This window comes from Coniosporium apollinis (genome assembly GCF_000281105.1).
Source record: "Coniosporium apollinis CBS 100218 chromosome Unknown supercont1.44, whole genome shotgun sequence".
NCBI classification, from domain to species: Eukaryota; Fungi; Ascomycota; class Dothideomycetes; genus Coniosporium; species Coniosporium apollinis.
Genome location: NW_006913306.1, coordinates 236,643 through 255,512, shown reverse-complemented (window position 1 = coordinate 255,512; position 18,870 = coordinate 236,643). Strand labels below are relative to the sequence as shown.

The 18,870-nt window shown below is 42.3% G+C and overlaps 4 protein-coding genes across 4 annotated transcripts; 3 read left to right on the top strand and 1 right to left on the bottom strand.

Moving 5' to 3' along the window:
- Window positions 1-288: 288 nt before the first annotated feature.
- Window positions 289-579, bottom strand: W97_07713 (uncharacterized protein; the record flags this gene model as incomplete). The annotated part of the gene is made up of 1 exon (XM_007785630.1): window positions 289-579. The coding sequence occupies one exon, from the start codon at window positions 577-579 to the stop codon at window positions 289-291; it is 291 nt and encodes a 96-aa protein (XP_007783820.1).
- A 944-nt stretch (window positions 580-1,523) lies between these two features.
- Window positions 1,524-2,656, top strand: W97_07712 (RNA polymerase II subunit A domain phosphatase ssu-72; the record flags this gene model as incomplete). The annotated part of the gene is made up of 2 exons (XM_007785629.1): window positions 1,524-1,651; window positions 1,999-2,656. 2 exons carry the CDS (start codon window positions 1,524-1,526, stop codon window positions 2,654-2,656), a joined length of 786 nt encoding a protein of 261 aa, XP_007783819.1.
- Window positions 2,657-4,694: 2,038 nt separating this feature from the next.
- W97_07711 (CAMK/CAMK1/CAMK1-RCK protein kinase) lies at window positions 4,695-7,009 on the top strand (the record flags this gene model as incomplete). Its single annotated transcript, XM_007785628.1, has 3 exons — window positions 4,695-5,267; window positions 5,571-5,815; window positions 5,869-7,009. 3 exons carry the CDS (start codon window positions 4,695-4,697, stop codon window positions 7,007-7,009), a joined length of 1,959 nt encoding a protein of 652 aa, XP_007783818.1.
- Window positions 7,010-8,129: 1,120 nt separating this feature from the next.
- On the top strand, window positions 8,130-8,942 carry W97_07710 (uncharacterized protein; the record flags this gene model as incomplete). The annotated part of the gene is made up of 2 exons (XM_007785627.1): window positions 8,130-8,769; window positions 8,827-8,942. The coding sequence occupies 2 exons, from the start codon at window positions 8,130-8,132 to the stop codon at window positions 8,940-8,942; spliced, it is 756 nt and encodes a 251-aa protein (XP_007783817.1).
- Window positions 8,943-18,870: the final 9,928 nt, after the last annotated feature.

Here is an 18,870-nt window from a genome sequence, read left to right as displayed (position 1 = left end):
AACAAAGGTTGGCAATATGGTCTGGCATGCTGCCTTCGATGCCGGCGAGGAAGCATCAAGTCTGACCGACCAAGAGCTGAGGCAAGAGCTGAGGCAAGAGCTGAGGCAAGAGCTGAGGCAGGATGCAAGAGCCAGTAATCCCTTCCTCGCGGAAGAAGCCAGTCTCAAGGGGCGCAATGAATCGCTTGGGTCTCAGCGGGTGGCGCAACGGCCTTGGCTAAGCAGGGGACAGGAGGATGGCAACCACGAGGAGACGCTTTAGCTTTGGTCGCACTCCGTTTTCTAGCCTCATCCAGAGCTCACTGGGGGTATGACAGCGACTTCGTCGCCCTCCTTTATGACAAGGCTGTTCTCTCCGTCTTGGTCTTCATCTAGATCGATGTACTCGAGGTTGACGGTCACAGCGCAGCTGCTGAGGACCTTCTCGGTGAAGCCGGGATACCGCTTCTCAAGGACCTGGAAGAGGTCCCGAGCGGGCAACGGTGCTCTGAAGATCTCCGAGCTTTTCTTCGTGAAGGATGAAGCGGCAGCAAAGTATAGGAGAGTAAAGTGGCCTTGCGGCGGCTTGGAGCTTGCCATCGGGATTTTTTTTTTTTTTTGGAGAGCTGCGCATTTGTGTTAGCCGGTGTTGGGGTCCGTTCGAGAGGAGTGGTCAGTCGCAAGGCCGAGAGCTATCAGAGGTGATTTGAGATTGTGTCCGCATACACATGCCGTTTCGACATGTGTCAGACAATACATGCTAAAACGATGTTCGTCACGCCATGGGTTGTTTTGGGAGAGCACAGAGTGCCAAACTTACCAGTTCAGTGCCTTGTGAAGCACCAGAGTAACTCGGAGCTCTTGAGTTGAGCAACCTGTAACTGTCGTCAAGCCGGGCGGATGGGCTTTCTAGGAGCTTTCTAGGGGCACGCTCAGCCGATGCGGCCCTCTCGCGCACGTGATGCGGATCCTCAAAGCTCTCGCACCTCAGTCCAAGGACCGCACTGCCTTTCTTCCACTCACTCACTCACTCACTCACTCACTCACCCACCCACTTCACAACCACACACCACTGCTTAAGGTGCCTAGACTGTTCTCGTCCGTGCAGGTCGCCCAGCGTCCGTCTATAGGCCTTTCTGTCTGTAAAGGTAGGTGAGCCAACCAACGCATTCTCACTACCGCCCTTCCCACCGAATGATGAAAATACATATTGGAGCTGTCCTACCGCCAGGATTGAGGATAAACCTTTACCGAATACGCAAAACCACTGACATTGCATCTGCTCGCGCTTGCAAAGCTGGACCTGCGAACCAAGGCCTATGCTAACTCCGTGAACGTACAGCATAACCGTCTTTAAAGAAGCGACGTGAAAGAACCCATCACTTCAGCGTACCTGCCTAAGCTGCGGCTCTCTGACGTCCGCCTTCCCTAACAAACCAAACGGTCGTATTTTCGCGCACCTGGCCATCATGACAGCAGATCCGCGAAGGGCGCGCGCAATGCCTGCGGCACCACCTCCGCCACCGCCCCCACCGGTAGAAACGATGCCGGACTCGACGAAGATGGGCCTTGATGGGGCGAACGACTCAAATATACCACGAACAGAAGCGCCAGAGGAGGATGACAGCTTCAAGCTGAAGTTTTGCACAGTGTGTGCAAGCAACCAGAATAGGTAAGTCGGGAATCATGACTGGCATTTGTTCTACGACTAGTTGTGATATTCCGCAACTCGACGCCTATACATATAAAATGCGGTGTCGCCAATATGCCGCCGCCGCTCTTCCATTTCAGGTTGGAGGCTGCATGGTGGGCTTCCAAGTACCCCATAAAATCAAACGTAACCTAGTCTCTCAATGCACTCGCTCTGTCGTGCTCATTGCTCGCTGCATCTCCCACTACTTGCTTCCTGTGCCCGCTTGATCCCGCTCGTCGCAGAAGGATGGGCAAGCAGTAGACATCCCATCACAAGCACTCAGCCCTAGTCGTCCGCCCAAAACCTATCTAACACACCCTCACCAGATCAATGGAAGCCCACGACCGCCTCTCCCGCGCCTCCTTCCCCACCCTCTCCTTCGGCACCGGCTCCCTAGTCCGGCTCCCTGGCCCCTCCATCTCCCAACCCAACGTCTACGAATTCGACTCGGTATCCTACGACCACATCTACCGGGAGCTCGAGTCGCGTGACCCGCGCCTCTACAAAGCGAACGGCCTGCTCAACATGCTGGGGCGCAACCGCACCGTCAAGCTGCGGCCGGAGCGCTGGCAGGACTGGAAAGTCGGGATCCCGCGGCTGGAACAGAAGGCGGATAGGGGGAGTAAGGGCACCGAGGGCGGGGTTGTGGACGTGGTCATTACGTGCGAGGAGCGGTGCTGGGATGCTGTTGTGGATGATCTGTTGAACAGGGGTAGCCCGCTCAATCGGCCGGTGCATGTGTTTAACGTTGATATCAGGGATAATCATGAGGAGGCGTTGGTGGGGGGGAAGGCGATTCTGGAGCTCGCGACGGCGCTGAACAAGGCGGCGGCGGAGGAGAGACAAACACACGGTACGGATGGGTGGCATATGGGTGCTGGGGCGGCGAGAAGCGGGTTCGACGAAAGAGTTCCGGATATCCTGGCAGAGTGGCAGGACAGGTGGCCGACTCTACCAGCCCTGTGGACGCTGGCGTGGTTTTGAAGCACGCGTGGATGTGTGTGCGTCCGTGATCTGGATTTTCAAGCATAGCGATCAGGTGTTGCGGCGCTTGAGTGTCACGCTGGATATCTGACGCTGCCTCTAGGGCTTTATACTTAGATACCATTTGATGAAATTACGTATATGCACCCTGGGTTCGATCTCCTAGCCCCTGAGTCAGCTGCTTCGCACAGTGACCCGGTTCACCTGTGGTAACATTTGTTGGAAGTCTCCAGCAGCTAGCGGCACCTGCTCACGTTCTCGAACGGCCAAAAACCCAGCTACACTCTCCAGAGAGCTACTAGCTTAAGGTCGTAAGGATAGAGTGCGATTCAGGTGAGCCCGAAGCCCGCAATTTTGGAGTTAACCTGTAAAAGGTGAACTTTTGCTGTGTCCCACAGGAGAGACTCGGAGTCTAGATTGTGCCTGATCTGGAAGCGGCTGCTTCATCGAAGGACAATGCAAATCAAATCGCTGGGAGAGGATACTGACTATAACAAAGATTATCGATAGTGAGAAGATGAAGAGCGAAAGATACTCTCTAAGAACAGCTATCTATTACTACTTTCTAAAAGTATAGAGCGAGTATTAATACACGATTGATATATCTCGACACGGTGATCTGAAATGGGTCGCTTGGAAGCGGGAAGCCGGGGGAGCATGCGGCCCTTTCAGGGGACCGACCCCCTTGTATCGAATCCTCGTCATTGCGGATTGCGACGCGAAACCACCCAGCAGATCACTGCCCACAATTTTCACCCACTACCGTTAGGGGGAGGGGGAGGTACGGAGTCACGGAGTCACGGAGTCACGGAGTGCACCAGTACAATCGGCGGCCGCTGCTCTCTTTCTCAAACTTGAATGCTCAATGACGACGCTGGACTGCAAACGAGTCTTTACGTGCAGGAGTGGCGCCGGGTCAGACAGCAGCATCGTGGTTCAGCGTGGTCTTCAGCATTGCGGCGCCGAAGAATAACTCAGATGACCTCCCTGCGTCCTGATCCCGTCCTGATCCCGTCGTGATCCCGCCCTGATCCTGCTGGTTAACTAGGTAACGTGAAGGCAGAGAGCTATGATGATGCAGGTCAAATTTGAAAGTGACCAGTGAGAGGAGGCTACCTCCGTAAGGTGCCACGCTGAATGAACGATGACAAAGCCCATTTAACTCGTTGACTTCTGCAACGCCGCCAGCCTCCATCTCTTGAGCCCGTCTGTCAGATCTCAAACCCTTAGCCTTGTACATATGTAATCCTGCAATACAATCCCGGCACACGTTGTTGTGCTCTGACCGACCGCCTCTATCCATCTTTAGCGTACACCCCCATCCTTGCCTTCCGCTCCATAGCCTGGTGGTGCGTCTTCTGCAGGCCTCTCTTGCACTGCACGCCGCCGTCCCTCGGTCCAGCGCTAGAGACAGGTGGTTCCGACAGCAGGAAACGCCGGTAAAGAAGGTAGTTACAGTGAAGGCCCCAGGAAGAGCTTCACAATGCCTATGATAGAGGTGCGTTTGATTCCAGTGCTGGTCAGGCACGTCAGGCACGTCAGGCTCGCGACCGTAGAGTCGTAGAGTACTGCGGGCAGCCATTTGGGAGCCTTTCTGCTCCAAGGAAATGGCTCCTGGCCCCACACGAGATTGAGATTGGCGGGTTTGTCATCTCTGCACACACATTCTTCAAGGTTGAGGTTGGGCCTTGCTGCTTCCTCGTTCTTTGGCCCTTCCTGCCTCTTGAGCAGCGAGCGTCATTGCTCTCGGCAAAGCAAAACATCCGTCATACCCTCCCCCCATCCTCCCTCCTCTTCGTCATCCTGCAACCACTACCCTTAATCCGCACCACACACCCACCACTGCTACCTACCTTACCTGTCAGCTCCTGCAGCTTGCCAGTGCCCCTTTCCCTCTCCACTTTCACTTGCTCTGCTAGCACACCCGCACTACCACTACGCACCCCCAGCAACGCTTCTTTCTTCCAAATCTCCTCCGCCTTGTTCTCCGAGCTTGTCGCTGCCGGCCGTCCGACCTCGCACGACACAACACTAAACCATGGCCGCAATACAGAACTTCAAGAACTTCCTCCGCCATGGGAAGCAAGCTCGCGCCGCGAACTCGCCTCATGGCGAAGCAACTACCAACGTCTCCAACGTGCACGCTCAGCAGCAACGCTACAACAACAACAACAACTACGCGCCTCCGCCGCCCGCCGACCATCACTACGCGCTCAGCGATCCGAATGTGCTGCAGCACAAGCCGTTACAGGCCAACGCCTACGCCGGTGACTACTCCGCTGCTGTCATCGACAACCGGAACGTCGCCGCCAGAGCTGGAGACGCTGCTGCCAGAGCTGCTGGCGATCATCAAAAAGCCCAGGTACACGACAAAGCAGGAGCGGTAGACCGGAAAGCAGACTACGATCCAACCGTGCTCGAGCGCATCATCGCCGAAGAACGGGAGAGCAAAGGAAAGCTGCCAAGGTACCCCGGTCTCGAGCGGTGGACACTGCTGGAGAAGATGGGAGACGGCGCATTCAGCAACGTGTACCGGGCAAAGGACAACACTGGCCAGTACCCCGAGTGTGCCATCAAAGTCGTTCGCAAATTTGAGATGAACTCAAGTCAGGTGAGTTAGCGTATTGACGGTCGCGGAATCCTCGACTGCGTTCTCCTCGCCCGTTTCTACCTCCTACGCCTGCCTTTCTCGCGTCGCATCTCCTTCCATGTTCATATTTGCAAGTTCGACGCCAACGAGGTGGTTGCTAGGGCGATAAACATCTTCATCCCGACTTCAAGAAGATGCCGAAGACTGTGGAGGTGCGCAACTCTTTCCTACTCCGCTCTCAGCACAGTACAGCATGACGACTGCTTTCGATGTTTTGCTTCCCGTCCTGGCTGGATCATAGTCGCTGACACAATGACCTTCCAGCGGGCCAATATCCTCAAGGAGGTGCAGATCATGCGGCAGCTAGATCATCCCAACATCGTCAAGCTCATCGAGTTCTCCGAATCGCGACAATATTACTACATCATCCTCGAGCTGTGTCCTGGCGGCGAGCTCTTCCATCAGATCGTCCGCCTCACCTACTTCAGCGAAGACCTGTCTCGACATGTCATTGTGCAAGTGGCGAAGGCACTAGAGTATCTGCACGAGGAAGCCGGCGTAGTACATCGGTAAGTCTCCCACAGGATCTCTGGTGGTGGACATGACTGACGTCATGTGACAGTGACATCAAACCCGAAAACCTCTTGTTTTACCCAATCCCCTTCATACCGACAAGGAATCCGAAGCCAAAGGGTCCTGAGGATGAAGACAAGGCCGACGAGGGCGAGTTCATCAAGGGTCAGGGAGCTGGCGGTATTGGCGTCATCAAGATTGCCGATTTCGGGTTATCCAAAGTCATCTGGGACAGTCAGACGATGACACCTTGTGGCACCGTAGGCTACACGGCGCCAGAGATTGTCAAGGATGAGCGATACTCCAAGAGTGTTGACATGTGGGCGATGGGATGCGTTCTCTATACCCTTCTCTGCGGCTTTCCTCCATTCTACGACGAAAGCATTCAGACGCTCACCGAAAAGGTCGCACGCGGACAGTACACCTTCCTCTCGCCCTGGTGGGATGACATCTCCAAGTCTGCTCAAGATCTTGTCAGCCACCTGTTGACCGTGGATCCCGAGGAGCGGTACGATATCAAGCAATTCCTAAACCACCCGTGGATCCGTGAAAGCGGAGAAGAGACAACAGCTGCAGCAGACGCTCCTCCACTCGCCACGCCGCTCTACGCGCGCCAAGGAAAGAAGAGCAACGACATGACGCCGTTGCAGCCAGACTTCGCCTACCTTGAGTCGCCCGGAGCTCGCCGCATGGACTTCCGGTCTCCTGGCGCAGTCAACCTCCGTGAGGTCTTTGACGTCAGCTACGCCGTGCATCGTCAGGAAGAAGAGGGCAAACGCCGCAAGAACTTCAAGCAAGGTTACCGTGGCGCGAACGCCATGAACAGTCTGAACGCACTCGATGAGGATGAGGAGATGGACGAAGACTTCGTCGAGAGCGTACCGTATGATCCTCGACAGCAGAATCTCCCAGCCAAGCTACCGAAGAGCCAAGCGGCGGACGTCAGCGCCATGGAACAGAAGATGCGGAATACGTCGCTGAGCGCAGCCGCACAGGCCCGGCAACAAGGCGCGCCGAGACAGGAACAAAAGGGCTACGGTCAGCATAGTGCTGCCGTTGCGGCGGCAGCTAAGAGACAGGTACGGAATAAGGGCGCCTTTGAGCTGACTCTGGATAACTCGACGTTGTTGGGCAGGAGACAGAAGAAAGAGGCAAACATGAGCAGCCTGAATCAGCAGGTCATGACATGAGCGGATGTTGGAGACGTGTTGCGCTGTACAGGCCGGTCGGTTTTGGTATCGGCACACGCATGGAAGGACTTGCTCCGCTGTCTTCGTTCCGGCCAGCCGTTCCCCAAAACATCCCTCATTCGATCTACCCGAGCATCAGTTGTGCCCTGTCATCTCAGTGGAACACTCTTTCCTCTCAGTCTTTCTTGGTTTGATTTTCGTTACAGCTGCATCAGGGACCATCTGCACTAGGGTTGTGCGTTTAGTCGGTAGTTAGAGCGGGCGGGTAGCGGCACTGCTGGGTCATGTATGTCTTGTTTAGATGCTTCTCAGAGACGTATGATAGACAGAACAACGGAGGGAATCTTAATCTTGACTACTACAAACCTAGATTAGGGACCTGCCGGGCAAAATGAGTGTTGAGGGATACTTTACCACCTCTATCTGGGTTCTCTCCACGGTGCTTGTGGGCGAGCATCTTAGAGGCAACTAGGAGTAATACTACAGCTTGCAGCTGGACTGCGCGATGTTTCCGCCGTCCTTACAGGCAGCTGACAGGGGCGCCGAACCGTGACACGCCTTTACGGCAGCCCCGAGCTGCGCCGCACCGTAGCCAATCTCTATGTTAGTTCTAGATTAGAAATGCTTTGAGACTTCTTTTTGGTAAGCCTGATGGCTTACTAAAGAGCCCCTGGTAGCTGACTGATAACCTCACCTCCGCTAAGGGCTACTAGAGACTTGCGAGTCCCCATCCTCACCAGTTAAGTAGATAAGAGCATGCCCCGCATCTATTCCTCAAGGTAACACAACCTCTTTTACTCTCACTAGACAATTATGAAGATAGCTTTGCAATACCTTTCAACGTTTCTCCCGTTTCTGTTGCTTTTTCACTTGTCTACTGCACAACTAACTCTCTTTGACGACTGGGCTCATCTAAGGGTTCGTTTGAGAGACGTTAGTATTCACCTCCGTTACGCTGGATCCGGACCACCAATACTGCTGGTCCATGGAAACCCTCAGCACAGTGTATGTATAAGATCGACATGCTCTGTGCTTTCTGACAGGAAGTCAGCTCACATGGCACACCATTGGCCCGATTCTCGCCCAACACTACACAGTCATTGCCCCAGACAACCGAGGAATGGGTGACTCCTCAGTTCCCTCCAATGATGACTACTCTGCAGAGACCGTTGCAGAAGACCTTAAAGGCGTGCTCGATTTCCTGAACATCACACAAGCCTACGTCTTCTCGCATGACAAAGGCGTCGGATTAGCTGCAGCGCTGGCGGCTAAGTACCGCTCTCTCGTCAGGCGCATCGGCTTCTCCGAATACCTCCTGCCCGGCTATGGCTACGAGCAAATTGCTTGCCCGGCGCCCACTTGGAGCCTGTACGGACCCTGGCAGCTCGCCTTCTTCAGCGTCCCTGACGCAGCGCAGTATTTCATCTCCGGTAGAGAGCGGGAGATGCTGGCGTGGTACTTCTTCCAGGCCTCCTACTCAGGGATGGAGTCGATCCCTCATGATCATCTAACTCGCTATGCGACGTCGATATCCAAGCCCGGCTTCTTGAGAGCGTGTTTGGGCTACTTCTCCACCGCTACTGTTGCAGCGGACGGCAGGTTCTTCAACGCAACGCTGAAGCCAAATCCGCTTACGCAGCCTGTGCTAGCGCTGGGTGGAGAGGCCAATTTCGCGCCTGTGAGCTTGGTAGAGCAGGCTTTCGGTCCTGTCGGGATTGATGTCACTGCTGACCTCGTTCCGAAGGCTGGACACTGGATAGGTAAAAGGATCTGTGTCAAACGTGCTGCGGCATTGCACTGGCTGATGGCTGTCATAGCTGACGAGAACCCTATATGGGTTGCAAACCGACTGCTCAGCTTTTTTAGCGACAATGCGGACGGCATTCCGGCTGTGAACTTATCGTCGCTTACGGGCAGAGTGACGTTGGGTTAGAAAATGTGGTTGTATTTGTTGATGTGAAGCTTGCGGTAGCCTGTAGTTGCACACTGTTTTGGATTGGCCGTGGGCCAGTCTCCCTGCAAGGGAGGGGGCTAAGCACCCCGCCCTGTTGATACAATTGCGCGGACTCCATAACCAGGAAGCAGTAAACCACGACGTAAATAATCAGTTATATAGCTTTCGATATTCTATCTAGAGGCTATTATAGCTTCTCGCCTTAGTATTTTATAACTAAGCACATGTGCATGCTATATAGAATTAATTTAGTCTAGTTATCAATTTTATTTTGTAGTAGCTTCTGAATTTACTATTTATAGAGTCCGCGTATTTGTATTAATAGAGTGTATTCTATATCGCTATTTTGTTTTTTTAAATATACTAAGATTCTACTTACTAGATTACTTTCTTAGCTACTTACTAAGTATCTTTAAAGAATTGTTTTTTTATAAGTATTTTCAATGCTTTTACTACTCGGGAAAAAATAGTTCTAGCTAAGCGGCTGAAAAATTTGCTAATACTAATAGTGTCGTGGGTAAGAGATTTGAGTATAGACTCAAGTAAGTAGATCGTGCGCGTCCGCGGAGGTAAGGTATTAAGGTAGGACTATTAAGGCAGTAATAGAATCACGGTAATAGGTTATATAAGGCTAAATAATATATAGAATAAGAGTGGTAATACTTAATACTATAATATAACTAATACTAGTTTTATTAGTTTTTTCTAATTAATTAATAATAATCCTTAAATCTCAGCACGCGTACCCTATACTAGCTCCTACGTAATAAACCTCCTGCACTACTATATACCTCCCTTACCTAGTAGCTATCCTCTAGCTACTCTAATTCTTTAAATAGTAGTATAAATAAACGCTAAGATCGCTAAAGAATTAGAACCTTAAATCCTACCGCTGCAACTTACTACTAGTAAGTCCTCTTACTAATAGCGGTTCGGCTTACTATAAACCCGTCCTAACGCGTTTACCTCCTCTATAGCCTTATAGATAGCTTCTTAATCCGCCTTCTTAAGCTCCCGTATAATAGCAGCTACTAACTCCTTCTCTAAAGCTATTAAAGAAGGTGGGACCTAACCTTTAGGCTCTTTAACTATACTAGTAGCACTGTTTTTAGGCTAATTAATACTAATAGAAGCACTATCCTTAGATTGTAACTCCCTACTACTAGAACTACCCTTAATACATCCTATAATATCTCTAGAAACGCTCTTTATAGGCTTACTACTATTACTAGACACGCCCTTAATAGGTCTTTTAATACTACTATCTCTAGATACACCCTTAATAGGTCTCTTAATACCGCTAGAAACGCCCTTTATAGGTCTACTAGTATTACTAAAGACGCTTTATACGAGCTCCTTAATAGGTTCGGAAGTACTCTCTTAATACTCGCCTAAGCCTAAATATAAAGACTATAGGTTATTATCTAACTTAAAAGACTCTAATATCTCTTTATTACTAATCGCAATAGGCGCGCTTAGATTTAGACCTAGTATAATTTTAAGAAGAAGCTAATCTATTAACTAACTGCGTAAGAGATCCGTAGTAGCTAATTACATTAAAGAAAAAGGGCTATATAGTTTAAGAATACTAGACTTCTCCCCTATTACTAGAAAATTTAGACCTTCTATACTAGATATAGGCACGTCTTTATTACTCTCTTATTAAGTAGGCTCTTCTACCCTAGAAGTCTTACTCTTAGACTACTTATTATTAAAAGGATCCCCCTCTAGAGGCGCCTTATAGGCCCTTAGAATACCGGCCGGAAGGAGATAAGCTATACTTCTAATAACGGCTAGGTTGCAATTAGGGGTATTAAATTCCTCTATTAATAGTTTATACTAGATCGCTACTTCTATAACCTTCTAGGTATTAATATAAACTATCTAGTTACCTTTAAGCTAGTACTTATCTTCTTCTAACTATAGGTACCCCTAGTTAATAAATACATCCCTCTCTATTACCCTAATAAAGAATAGATAGGTAAATTAGACCTCCTCTACTACTTAAAATATAGTATAAGTTACCTAAAACTAGTTAAGGGCCCTTTAGTACTACACGCAAAGGTACTCTTTTTAAGAAGTAGAGGTTCTAAAGAGTTTTATAAGGTTAATAATAACCGCGGTATCTCTCTAGAAGACTCTACCTAATAATATATCTAAGACTAAACCTAGACTATATAATACTATATCTAGAACTAAGGTAGTATTTTAAGGCTTAAAGACATTACTATTACTAAAGAATACGGGTATTGCGGATTACTTCTAAATATACGCGACCCTAATATCGTCTACATCCCTACTATATATAATCCTAAACTTATCCACTTTCTCTAGTCCTTATTATAGGTAGTCGCTATTGTATTCTACGCTTAGGTACTAGAGACGGAGATTATCTAGACTTAAGCCTTAATTCCTATTAATTAAGGCTTTTAGAATAAAAGAGTATATAATAAATATGTAATACCTATTACCGCACTCGACGATCTTTAGATAAAGTATCTAAAGATCCTACTATATAAGCTACTAAAATAGCGAGAATATTATATTTAGTAGATATAGCTCTCTCTAGAAATTATTAGAGTATAGGCACTTTTATTAGTACTACTAGTAGTACTAAAGAACCTAATTCCACTCTACGTGAACATCCTAGTACTAAGAATTAAGAATACTTCTAAGACTCTTATCCTTATAATTTAACTTAAGGCCCTCTATTACTTAATTATTTAGAAGTATTAAAAATCTAGGCACGGTTCCCTCTAATATAAAATCTAAAAAGATAGGAAATACCTATAACCTTTTAATTCTACTAGTATACTTGTCTTAGAAGTCTATAGTTCTTCTATTAAGAAATATTCTAAACTAATATATTAATTCTATAACTAATTACAAGTTTTAGAGACTAATATAAGAGATCTACTTTATATAGGTATAGAGAGTTTTAAGCGGTATATTATTCTATAGCTCTAAAAGCTTACTAAGTTCCTAAATATAAAAGGCGTAAAGCTCTTTTTTAAAGGACTTAAAATTAATTACCTTCTAGAACTATATCTTAATTATCTAGTTAGCTAGGTTTCTATTTAACTTCTTAAGTTTAGGCCTATCTATTAAGTTAAGAAGTCCTATAGGGACTCGCCCTAAATATTAATAGGCTAAGATCTTAGCCCCTTCTACTACTACGGGCCTATATTCTAGAAGTTCCTTCTTCTACTCTACGTCTAGTTAATCTATCTCCTCTATAGTCTTACTTTTCTTCTTACTCTTCTATATAATACTACCACCCGCGCTCTTATAGTCCGGGCCTATAACCTTCTTACTATTCTTTAATTAATTCTAGGATCTTATTATGCATTTTAGTGGTAATAAGCTAGGTAACTTACTTCTCTAACACTTCTTACTCTCTTTCTTTAAAGTGGACTATATACTAGCTATAGTAACTAGTAGTAGAAACACTAGACTATCTAGAGCCTTAATAATACCTTATATATTATATTCTATTACCTACCTACTACTCTAGGCCTTAGCGGTTATCTTCTTAGCTATAATTATACTAATCTAGTACTTTATTTAGCTTAGCTCCTCGCGTGTAAACAATCTTATAGCCGCTTTCTTAGGGCCTAGCCTAATAGAACGTTATAGGATATAGTTATTAATAGTATTAATTATATCTTACTTAGAGACTCTATTCTCAATCTATCCCTTAATTATTTATAGCTATTAATAGCTATAATTATGTTTCTAGAAGTAGCGCTTTAACCCTAGCTTCTTTATACTCTCTAAATACTAATTTATACGCTTTTAGATGTCTTTTAAATAGTCTATTATAGAGGACTACTTCCTCTTAAAGGTAGACGTAGACCCTCTTCGCTCTTTTTCCTATAAGTAGCCTACTAAGACTAGTATTACCGAATATAGCTTATCTTTAAGAATATCTAATACTTTAGATTCTAACTAGATAAAGGTATTAGTCTTATAGGCTACTAGGTATTATTTGTCTAAAGGTAGTAGGAGGAACTTACTAATAAACACATTCTCCTAGCTTATAATACCTATAAGGTAGCTTATATCCTAAACTCGCTATAAGCTAAGGTCTTTAAAAAGTAGGTTATTCTCTTAAAGCTTAATATTAGTGTCGCGGATAGCTTAATTAAGGTCTAGGTTTTAGCTTATTATAAGTATAAGACTCTATAAGCGCCTAGAGCGTTCCGCTTTAGCTATCTCTAACTATCTAATACTAAATAGCCGCGCAGCTCGCTCTACTAGCGTACCTATTATCTTACTTAGCGAGGGCGTCTTTTTAGTATAAAAGGTAGAGCCTAATCTTAATAGTAGCGCGAATATTAAGATAGGCGTAGAAGTAGAAGGTATAGATCTATATTATATAGTAGTAATAGGAGTAGAGAACTTAGGAATCTCTTATAAAGCGTCTTCCTTAAATAGCACTAATTGCCTCTTTTTAGGTGTTACTAGAACCGGCGGAGCTATTAAACTATAGTATAGGGTTATAGGCTTATCTAGTCTATTACTTATAGATATCTTTACGCGTAGAGAGAGCTATGTAATCGTGTATATATATATAAAGCTAACTTAAAGAAGGAATAAATATACTTAATTCTTCTAAAGACTTAGAAGAATAATAGAAAGAATTTTAAGCGCGTTATTATAGTATTATCTTTCGCGTTTATTATATTATTACCGCGTGAATAACCTTTTATATATAATACCTCTTAATCTAAATTAAGTCTAAATAGGACTAGTGCTACCCCTAAATACTTAAAATTAATAAAACTTTATAAAGTTAATAAAATAAGACGGAAATTAAAAGAAAATAATATAGAAGCTTTCAGCGTGTTATTTAAAGTATATAAAATGAATATAAAGAGTCGATAAAGTAGGAAGAGTTCCTACTAAAGTTATAGAAGTTACTTAATCTTACTACTTCTAATATAATATTATACGCGCGAGCGTAGGTAACTTAGTAGAAAGTAGCCACTTTATAAAAGAAAGTAGAATAATTAGAGCTAATAAAAGGAATTAAGTTTAGTAAGCGCATCTAATACGCGGCGAAACTAGATAGTATTATTAATAAAGGAGTAGTTTAGTAATACGAAAGAGCCGGTAGACTACTAGCTAAACTAATATAGAACTAAGACCCTTAAGCGCTTTTATATAAATAAGCCTAACTACTAAAGAAAATAAGTTATATTTAGCTTTCTAAGACTAAAAAAGAAGAGGGAGGTATTAAATAAAGAGATTAAGGCGTTTTCTAACTATAGAGCGTTATTAAAGAGTTAATACTATTAAAAGTAATAGGTTTTATAAATAAAACTAGTAAGCGCTTATATAGAACCTTAAGGAGTAGAAAGTGAGTGTATTTAAGGCGATAAGATAAAAGATAAGACTATAAAAGGTTCGCGGCTTTAGTAGGACTAAGTTTCTACGCGTTCTTTAACTAGTTAAACTCTAACTATTAAGTAGCTAAAGATAGGTGTTAACTACGTTAAATCTTTATCCTTATAATAGATAGAAGCTGTAGGTTTTATAGTAGAGACGCGATACTTTATCCTTATTCTATTAATAGTATCTTTATTAGAAGACTTTCCTAAATACTAAGTATTATCTCTCTCTTACCTAGATAATTATCCTCTAGTTATTAGACTTAATTAATAAACTACTTCTCTTACTAGGAAATATATCTCTAGGATGCTTAAAGTAAAGGAAAGCTTACTTCCCTTATCTAGAAGGTAATTTTAGGGTAGTTCTAGATTTAATAACCTTAATTCTTAGACTCTCTAATAAGTATCTCCCCTTACCTCTTTAGGTATTAACTATAGTCTCCCCCTTTCTTAAAGGGAGTTCTCTAAAGTTCTCTTCTAACTAGATTTAGGTTCCCTTTTATTAAATGTGACTTTCTATTTAAGGTCTTAAAATAAAATATAGTTTTTCTAAAGTAGTTCTAGTATATTCCCTCTAACCCCCCTTTTTAATACTAAGTGCAGCTATAGCTAGCTACTTTAGTTTGCTAGATATTCTCTAGTAGTAGCCTATAAAAGAGCTTTTACTTTCTTTCTTTCTCTCTCTTTCTTTTATTACCGGCTGATAGATAGGTAACTTATAGTATCTATCTACTATACTAACCCCTCTAGTAATAGCTAGGGAGGGTAATAGTAAAGACGGAACCGGATTCTAAAAGCTAATAGAGTAGGAGACTCTATAGCAGTAGACTATCTATAACGCTAACCTAATCTATAGAGTAAAAGACTATATAGATAGTAACTTATTTACTATACTACTTTAGCCTATAGAGTAGAAAGCTATATAGTAGCAGCCCGTTTTTATTACTAATCTAGCCTATAGAGTAAAAGACTATATAGCGCTTCTATCTTAAAGGTAGCGCCTCTACGCTCGTAAGAGGTAGTATAGGCTACTACTATACCTAAGTTCTTTCTAAATATTAGATATAGAAAGGGTGATAGTAAAGATAGAATCGGATTTTAGAAGCTAATAGAGAAGCTAAAGAAATCTAAGAAACTAAATAGTAAGTGCTAATCTACTATAAACCCTAACTAGAACTTAATCCCGCTACTTTAGGCTTAATAGAAATAAGCTACTTATATACTAACTTAAAGCACCCCCTATACTACTAAAGGGTGAAGTAGAAGTACTTTCAACTAGCTATAAGCTCTATACTAGCTTTATCACGTCTAGATTGTCTATCTAGCCTCCTATAATAGTAAGAATATAAACACTCGAAAACCCTAACGCGGACACCTATTTTTAAATAAAAAGAAAACTTATAAATTAAATAAAAGCCTTATAGTAGTAGGTAAGCGAAATAGAAAGAGAAAACGTAAATATAGGTAAGTGAAAACTTAGTAAAAGAAGCTTATAAGAATCGCAACTTCTATCTACTCCTTACTTTTCTCTCTACTTAGAGTCTAATCTATTAATTATTTCTATATAAAACTATAAGTATTAAGGAATAACTACCTTAGGTGATATAGCGTAATATTATATTACTACCTATAGAGACTACACGTAATATTAAATAACCACCTAAGGTAATAGAGTGCATCAATTCTATAATACTTAGTTAATTACCTCTTAAATAATAGGCTTAATACCCTCCTCTAATAATTCTTCTAAATTAACTACTCTAGGCGATAAGAGGAGGTCTAATTCCCCTTTATCTTCTCCTACTAATAGAACGTTTAGGAGTTTAGATTCTTCACCCTCTAGTGTAAAGTATATATAGAAACGCTTTAGCCGGTTGCCTAGCTTTATACTATTAACTATAGTTCTATTAAGTTTCTTAATTATATATATTCTCTAGTTATTAGAAGTAGAGTAAATATAGTAGGGACCCTTCTATTAAAAGTTAAGCTTCTTATAGTATATCTTATTGAGTTACGTATTATAAAGAAGAACTAAATCGCCTACGTTAAATATATTCTAGCGTAGACGCTAATAATTATTAAAATACTTCTTATTTTACTCTCGGTAATAGTGTATACTTAAAAGAGCCTTACTTACATTCTTATTACGCCTCTCTAATTACTAGGCTTGCAATATAAGGAGATCCGCTATTATTTAGACTTCTTTCTAGAGTAAGATTCGCTATATAGGAAGTTCTATCTTAATTAGTAGGATATAATTGTTTCTATAGATAACTCTTACTCGAGTTATATTACTAGTAGCCTATATAGTAGTGCGGTCCGCCTAGAGAATAGTAGGTAGATAATAAGTCTATTTTTCTATAGATTTTTTAGTTATTTTTACTAAAGCGTCGGTTATAGGCTTATATTCTCTTTTAACTATTTCGTTTACCTAGAGGTGATAGATAGAGACATTAATCCTTTTTATACTATATTACTCTAGTAGGTTAATTAATTCTCCCTTATTTTCTAGACTACTATCTATAATAAGCTTCCTAGAGCTATTATAATAGTAGAGGATATTATTTTAAACGAACTACGCAATAGACTCTAAATTACTAGTAGTAAGTGCTTAGCCTTTAATCTATTCTAAGACGTCTTCTTAAGCGAGAATTAAGTAACGCTTACTATTTATAGCGGGTATATAGACTATATCTAATGCCTATTTTTCGTATAGTATAGAGGTCTAGGTTAGATATAAGGCTTTCTTCTTATAGCTTAAGACTCATATCTAATACTACTTATAAGTTTTAATATACCGCTTAATGTTCTAGTAAAGATTATTTTAATAGTATTAGTCTATAACCCTTTAGTAGGTATCTTCCCTTTCTTAGTGTCCTAACTTATTATAGTAGCTTTATAGAATCTCCTAATAATATTCCTTAGTATCGACTAATCTTTAGAGTAGAATATTTTTTAAAGCCCTTTAGAATAGTTATCTATTCCTTATAAGATACCTTAAAGTGTACTTCTTAAATCGAGAAAAGTCTGCTGCTAGAATACTTAAAGGCTATCTAAGAGTTAAAAGGTATTTAGCATTAACCTAAGAGTTCTCTAAATATTTAGGCCCTAGTAGAAGTTCCTTATTATTTTTGATAGTTACGTAACTAACTAAAATTAAAAAGAGTTCTATATTAATAAAATCGTTAATATTCTTAGTATCTTATAGAGAATTATTCTTACTTAATAGCCTCCGCAAGAGGGTGTCGGCTACTATATTCTTTATACCTAGAATATATCGAACTTTAAAGTCCTATAGCTAAATCTAAGTAAGCTACTTAGTTATTAGGGCTTCTAGTAAGTTAGATGCTATATAATTAAGTTATATAACTAGTGTGTTAGTATTAGTCTCTATAGTAAACTTCGCCCTATAGAGCTAGACCTAAAGCTTCTTAAAGGTATATAGTATATCTTAACACTCTAACTTACTAGTATTATATTTTTACTTTTACTTAGACTAGAGACTACTCTTATACTAGTATAAGTATCTTCTATGCTTCTTATTAAGCTATATAAGATTAGCGCCCTATTTTTTTTTACTTATATCTATAGTAAGAATAATCTCTTCTACTTCTATTAAGTAATCTAATTTAACTAGTGCTAGGGCTATTATTAGGGCGTTCTTTAGTAACTTTATTACTATTTCCTACTCCCTTCCCTACTTAAACTCTTACCTAGAGTAGAATAGGCGGAAGATAGGTTTAGTAATAAGAGTAAACTTAATAACCTAAACCTGGTAGTATATATAAATACCTATAAATCCTCTAGCCTAATAGAGATTCTTATATAGCGGCTAATTAATAATCTTTATAACCTTCTTATTAATAGAATGTCGCCCCTCGGTATTATAAAGAAATCTAATAATCTTAACTAATACTATATAGAACTGTAACTTTTCTCTAGAAATAGTATAGCTAGCACGCTTAAGGTCTATAAGAATACTATTAAGCTACTATATATACTTAAGAATAAACTGGCGAATTCAAGTAATAATCTTTCTATTATTATATATAGTTGTTGCGCTTTTAATAATAATATTATTAAGAAAGGGGCCACCTTTCTTTAGGAGATAGTCCTAGAGGATTTTTATTATAATTCTTATAAACTATATAATCGAATTTGTGGCTCTCTAGGTAAGAGTAGTTTACTAAAGTAGTCTAAGAGAAGTTATAAATATAGTTAGATCGTAGTACACCTTATCTAAGGGAATCTAGTTATATCTAGAGAAAAAGTTAATAATACTTATAATTATGCACCCCGCGAACTATTCTAAGAACTTATCTAGATTTAAAGTTATATTTGCATTCTAAATTATAACTATGTTAATATTTTACGCGGTATTAATTAGCTAATACTTTCTAGTTTTCTTTTTAACTAAGAACTATAGGTTATAATAAGGACTATAGCTAGATTCTAGTAGCCTATTCTTAAGTCGCTCTTTTAGTATTATTATTACCTTCTTATTTAGTGCCTTA